Source organism: Hippoglossus hippoglossus, chromosome 3 (genome assembly GCF_009819705.1).
Source record: "Hippoglossus hippoglossus isolate fHipHip1 chromosome 3, fHipHip1.pri, whole genome shotgun sequence".
NCBI classification, from domain to species: Eukaryota; Metazoa; Chordata; class Actinopteri; order Pleuronectiformes; family Pleuronectidae; genus Hippoglossus; species Hippoglossus hippoglossus.
Genome location: NC_047153.1, coordinates 7,261,808 through 7,268,320, shown reverse-complemented (window position 1 = coordinate 7,268,320; position 6,513 = coordinate 7,261,808). Strand labels below are relative to the sequence as shown.

Sequence of the window (6,513 nt, the reverse complement as noted above, 5' to 3'; positions counted from 1 at the left end):
GCATGAGCGGTCGTGTGAGTGTGTGTGGCTGTAAAACATCATCGGGGACACAGGGATTCGAGTCAAAGCGAAAGAAAAAGTGTCTTTGCGGCTCGTTTATCAGTTAAAAACAGTTTTTTATTCAACTCCACGTTCATCCCGTCACACAGTCCAAAGGCAGCTGAATCCTTTTTAGTGCTGAGAGAAAATCTGTTTATTACCAACAGTATACATTAAATACTGTGTACACGTTTTCATACACATTTGGACTCTTGTTTTTTTAAGTAATTTTTTTTTTTTTTTTTTTTACAGAACTGAAACATTTTGTGTGTTGCACATGGATCTGCCAATCAGGGAACATGAAAAACAAAAATAAGTGTCGGTGATTTCCTCTCATCGGGACAAAACAACACACGTCTTCCAAGTCTTCTTCAACTCGTTGGCATTCTTAAAACCTGTGCTGTGTGTCTTGTCTCAGAGGGTTTTACTGGAAGAAGCACAGTAGCATACGTTATGGATGTATTCAAACATGCCATTTTCCTCGTCTCCAGACTTTACATGCCATCATGTGAGCTTGCTAACGATGGCTTGGTTCAGAGAGTTCAGCTGATTTGTCCATTTGTCTAAAGCTGTGTAGCGAGCCCCCCCTCTCTTCTGGTAGTCCAGTTCTAGTAGCTGGTTCACTTGGTCAATGCGGCCGTGGATTGTGCTGAGAAAGGAAAGAACAGAGAGTGAGCAGCAAGGCCACACATGTTGAATTGGAAGAATATTAGATTAAATCAAATGTGTATTGTGAAGCTTCCTGTATTTAAACAGAAAATGTTTCAGACATGAACTCTGAAACTCTGAAACAATGTCTACAATAATAAGGTCCGGATTTTCTCTGGAGTTTCACATTTACACATGAAGCAGCAGGAAACTCTCTGGTCTGACATGTTCACAACTGGAAAATTCCCCGTGTTTTCAGGTGAGGGGGTGGCGCAGCATGCAGGACATAACTCTGCAGAGATTAGTGTTTTGTTTACATCAACACGTTTCAACCCCTATCCCCAAAAGCTCTTAATTCTCGTTCTCTTTTCAAGTTGTTATCTTCCTCTATGTCTAATTTTTTTAATGCGCAGATATGTGTTATTTTTCTTTTTTTCAGCTTTGCGTCCATCGCATGTTGGAAACATCATCAACGTGCCAACGCGCTCACGGTGACTCCTCCAGATTATTTCTTGCTGTATTCTCACATCAGTTTACTTTGACATTATGCAGAGATTTTGCTCAGGGTCTGGCAGGAGGCACTCTGGAGAATGTCCACAGCAACTGACTGACTGGACAATTTCAGGAGATTATGCAGAGTTCAGTGCACATCTGAAAGCAGGTAAAATCTGATCTGGCTGCTTACTGTAGACATGTGAGACAATGCAGAAAAGAAAACAAACAACATTTCTTCAGGTAGCAGTAAGACTGTACAACCAGAACTGCTCACAGTAGAAGCACCTGCACACGACTGCACTTTAACTCCGGTTTAACCCACTTAAGTGCAAAATTAATTTCTGTCTGTGCAATTCAATGGCTTATGTGCAATCCGTTGTATATTTATATATTTCATATGTCCTTACATTTGTAATCATGCATGTAGGGATGTCACGAGAACCGATACTTTGGTACCAAGTCGATGCCAAAATTCAAAAAACGTCACGGTACTCTTTTGTTGCAGTACTGAAGGTACCGAACAAGACCGACCCGCCGCTGCAGGATGGTTGTTTCTGCATCAGGGCAGGCGCACATTGCATGTCCGGTGTCCTTGTACCATGCTGCATTACACAGCCGCTTGTCCTCCCACCTCGCTCCCCCTCTGACCTGCGCTCACTTTGCACTAGTCAGAGGTTCTTGGGACCCGTGCAGTGCTTAGGGTTTGCTTTGAGCTTGTTTGGTTTGGTCTGGAGTTTATGAGACACATATTTAAACAGAGTGACACAGACGAGCAGACACACGCACACACATGCGTTCCTGCGGAAGGGGGAAAAGAATCTTGTGGGTTTTTTTTTTTTTTTAAAACAAGGGATTTGTATTTGTCTGCATTTAAATGAGTGGCAATAATGAAAAACACAATCCCTTCAACATCGCAGAGCATGATGGCCAAATGTAAAAATGATGAGGTAAATATTTCTCTCAACAGTTTCAGTACTTGTGAAGTGAGAGTAATCTGTGGCTTTCACTTGCAAGACATTTTTCTCACGCCTGTCTGGACAAAATGATGACTGCTATGAGGAAATAGAACTCTTTACAGGAAGGTAGTTATTAAATCTCTTAGATGTCTCACCAATAACGTGAGAGTGAAACTTACTTATCCAAGATACACTGCACCAGCAAACTCTCCACATCACACACGTCAATGTTCAGCTCCTGAAACACAACAAATCAGACTCATCCTCAAATCTGTTAAGAAGTAGATCAACTAGTCTAATTTAACATTAAAGAAGTTCAACGCACTGCAAATCCTGTGGTAAACATTGTTTTAGATGTGTTAACAAAAGACCCATGGAGAAATTAAACCATGCAAGTATGTAAAGTAATAAATACATAGAGTATGTGTTGAAAAAAGCGTTTGGCCTGCATATGCAGGATTTTTTTTCATAAATATCTCTGCATTATTTATAGAGAAATAAAAAAAAAAAAAAGGCTAAAAAACACCCAATCTAACAATGTTACAGAAATTGAAAAATAATCCTCAATCCTCAATGAAACCATAACTTCCTTGTCGGAGAATGTCACATGGCCTTCAGTGCAAATATTGTCTAATAATATTCAGAAAGAACGTGATCATAGAGTAAAGACAACATCACATTTTTTGATGATGTAGACTTACCTTAGAAATGAAAGGGATGTGTATTCTTGTGTAGGGTTTGATGAGTTTGATAAGTACTTGAGTTCTAATGTTCCTCAAGAGCTCTGCAACACAACATCGCATGATCAGCAACTTTAAAAGCACAGCACTTTTTCAATAGATTTATTAAACATGTGGACTGAGGTCCCGGTCGCCACTCACCCTCTATGTGCTCTCTTATGAAGGGGTCGTCCATTATGTTACTGTGATTTGTTTTCAAAATTTTCTCAAATTCAGTAATGTCATTGTTCTGGTAGGCGCTGGAAAGGAAAAACAGCCAGTGTTGTTATAGTGTGTACATTGTGATCCGCGAGCCACAGAACAACTCTCATCCAAACACATCGCAAAATGTCAGACTTGTATGTAAACACTATTCTTATCACAGTTTTGGGTGTGGATTCCTGGCTATTAAATGAGTAGGAAGGAAATATAAGGTCCGTTCATCTGCACAACAACCAAGCTGTTAAACTAGGATGCAATCTGGACAAAGGGAATGAGAAGTCCAGATGAAACGCTGACCGAAGGCTTTAAAGTCAAGAATCTATGTCAGACAGATAAAATATCCATTCAAAACATGAAAGGAGCAGTTTTCATTATTTGCCTTGTGGGTCCATTTGTATGATTTCAGCCATCAACAATAACATGAGACTCCTCATCAACTCGGTTGTGACACGAAAATGCACAGTCAAATGCTACATGCCGAGTATGAAATGTTACAACACATAGAGGAGAATAATTGTGTTATGAACAAATGCCATCTTACCAAACTGCATGCTTACCTTACTAAGTTTGTCATTGCTAGGATCTCTGGGTCATTTTTGTATGGTTTGGCCTTTGGAAAAAAAAAAACGGAAAAAATATAAATGGAACTTAAAAATCTTCATATACATTCAGCAGTTCATTCTGATAACACACCGGTACAGACCTGCGCTTTCTCAAAATTGCAGGCTGCACAAACTTATGAGGCAACTCTTGTTTCATATTCTTGCATACAAGCAAAAGTAAACATGTAAAACAAATGTTATACCTCTTGAGAGTCAAATGGGTTTATTCCTGACTTCATCAGCATGTTGGCTAAGACCAGGTACTTCAGGCATGTTGTCCTTCGTGGGCTTCCGGACTCATCATAGTTTTTAAAGGCCTCAAAGAAGTCTGTGTGAGCTTTCTCAAACTCCCCCTCTCTCAGGTGCATCTTCCCGCCGCACTCTGGTTGGGAGCAAACAAGAACAGGTCGTTCAGCAAACAGCCACAACAGTGACTAACACCACACAAAGCTACATGTACACCATCGTACCTCTGATGACTCCCATGATGAGCGGGTGAGGAATGGCAGATTTAATGTGAAGTGACTGCTCATACAGGGCTTTCAATTTCTTGTTGTTTTTCTGTGCTGTGTACATCTGGATCTCCAGAGCATAGATCTCCAACAGCTGTGTGCCTTTCTTCAGATCATCCTCCCCATCATCTGTCTGCATGTCATATAAAAACAGAGCAATCACCTATTAGATAATGAGGAATTCAAAATAGCAATTATACATATCAATTTAAAGCAAGATGTTATTGCATGTTCAAATATTTTTTAAAAAAATGACCTAATTACCTGACATGACTGATGAAGTTGCCTAAGGATCTTCTGCAGTTTCCCATACTCTTCTCTCTCCAAGTACAGCTTCCCCAACTGCAGGGGAGGAATGAAAAAATAGCATTTATGAGCACATGTTTTCCTGGGAAATGATGATGAGATAACCTGGAACCAGTGAAGAATCTTTGTGTACCTTTGTGTTCGTTTTAAACCACAGTCTGTCATTTTTTGCATCTTTCAAAGCCTCAAGTGTGGTTTCATAGAACTCCTGTAGCAAGTCCATCTAGCAACATAGGAAACACGATTAAGCATTTCAAATAATTGATTCTCCAAGTTTCTGGATATTACTCCGTCTCATGTTTATACCTGTTTGGAGGTAGAGATATAGTCCAGAATGGAGTTGATAGACTTCTCCGAGTAGTTCCTGGTGACAGCACTTCTGATGTACGTCAGCAGCTGCTTGTACCGGTTCATCATCTCTGGGAAGTTGGTCTGCAGGGTCAAGATACACGGAAAAACAATCACTCATCACACAGTCATTCACTTCATCGGCACATGTTGCGCAGCATACCAGCTTGAAGTTGATTTTGATCATCTGCTTCAATGCTTTGAATCCCCATTCTCCTTTCTCTCCCTCCAGCTCCAGCACCTGAGCAGAGCACAAGACCGAGAGTTGTCAACACAAGTCACAACAGACTCACACAGACAACATGTTGTGTTAAGGAGCACCACCACCCCACCTTCTGGAAGCTGCTGAGCGCTGCTTTGGGATCATCCTCCTTCAGGGCTTTTGAGTTGTAGTACTGGTTCTCGAGGTCCACGTTTGGCTCCGAGTTGCTGTCCTCTGAGTATTCCTGTTGTTGGAGCACATGCACGTTCGTGAAATAACACACACCAGTAACTCTCAGCTAGCTAACACACCGCTAATCGTGGCAAACAGTCTCACTATCCACTACCAGGGCTTGTTTAGCAGCTTGTTGTTGATGACTGGACAGTGACACATACACGGCTAAAAGCAAAACCCCTAAATTAGCTTCCCGGCTCGGTTGCTGTTTATTAACATTAGCCAGGTGCCTAGCGGCGATAGCCAACTGCCGTTAGCCCGCTAGGAGGCTAACGACAGTCGGCCGCCCTCAGCTTAATATTAGCCGACAAGCTAACTAGCTAAACAGCTAGCCCAGCCCGCACTGTGCACTTAGCGCCCAGCGGAACACAAACATGGAGGTTTCGTCTGAACTCGGTCGCAAATACCAGGTCGTAATCTTCCTCATCGTCGCACATGAAATCGTCTTCCATGTCGGACATGTCGGCGATGTAGCTTATCCGGCGGCGGAGACAGACGCTGGCCCCGGCCTGTGCTGTGTTTGGCAGCGGCGGTGAGAGGACGGTGTGTCAGGCAGGGCTCAGAGGAGCAGGAGCCGCTTCACGTCCATAGATGGCGCTGTTGGATCGTCTCAGATAATAAGAAGCGACATTCTACTTTAAAACAGGATTCACCAGCTGCAGTGAAGTGGATGAAGAAGAGTGATGCTTCTATAATGTAACTTTTTATATAAGTTTACCTGGATTTAGAAGAGTGATGTTTCTATAATGTAACTTTTATATAAGTTTACCTGGATGTAGAAGAGTGATGTTTCTATAATGTAACTTTTATATAAGTTTACCTGGATGTAGAAGAGTGATGTTTCTATAGTATAACTTTTATATAAGTTTACCTGGATGTAGAGGAGTGATGTTTCTATAATGTAACTTTTATATAAGTTTACCTGGATGTAGAAGAGTGATGTTTCTATAATGTAACTTTTATATAAGTTTACCTGGATGTAGAAGAGTGATGTTTCTATAATGTAACTTTTATATAAGTTTACCTGGATGTAGAAGAGTGATGTTTCTATAATGTAACTGTTTATATAAGTTTACCTGGATGTAGAAGAGTGATGTTTCTATAATGTAACTTTTATATAAGTTTACCTGGATGTAGAAGAGTGATGTTTCTATAATGTAACTTTTATATAAGTTTACCTGGATGTAGAAGAGTGATGTTTCTATAGTATAACTTTTATATAAGTTTACC

General features: G+C 40.9%; 1 protein-coding gene across 2 annotated transcripts; it reads right to left on the bottom strand.

Annotated features, from left to right (window-relative positions):
- Positions 1 to 95: 95 nt before the first annotated feature.
- On the bottom strand, positions 96 to 5,896 carry cops2 (COP9 signalosome subunit 2). Of its 2 annotated transcripts, none has more exons than XM_034574934.1 (13): positions 5,691 to 5,896; positions 5,180 to 5,293; positions 5,011 to 5,088; positions 4,806 to 4,931; positions 4,633 to 4,722; positions 4,458 to 4,535; positions 4,152 to 4,326; positions 3,885 to 4,063; positions 3,637 to 3,689; positions 3,020 to 3,117; positions 2,840 to 2,922; positions 2,318 to 2,376; positions 96 to 688 (listed from the first exon to the last, which is right to left on the bottom strand). In XM_034574934.1, exons 1-13 carry the CDS (start codon positions 5,742 to 5,744, stop codon positions 544 to 546), a joined length of 1,332 nt encoding a protein of 443 aa, XP_034430825.1. In that variant the 5' UTR covers positions 5,745 to 5,896; the 3' UTR covers positions 96 to 543. The 2 variants fall into 2 exon arrangements, with proteins under 2 accessions (XP_034430825.1, XP_034430816.1); XM_034574925.1 differs by having other exon boundaries at positions 4,806 to 4,940; positions 5,691 to 5,847.
- Between the last annotated feature and the right edge of the window lie 617 nt (positions 5,897 to 6,513).

Coding starts and splice junctions, on each gene's coding strand:
- cops2 (XM_034574925.1), bottom strand. CDS start 5,744: ATGTCCGACATGGAAGACGATTTCATGTGCGACGATGAGGAAGATTAC. Junction 4,536..4,632: donor GGTTTAAAACGAACACAAAG/GTACACAAAGAT, acceptor CCTCCCCTGCAG/TTGGGGAAGCTGTACTTGGA. Junction 4,327..4,457: donor AACTTCATCAGTCATGTCAG/GTAATTAGGTCA, acceptor TATGACATGCAG/ACAGATGATGGGGAGGATGA.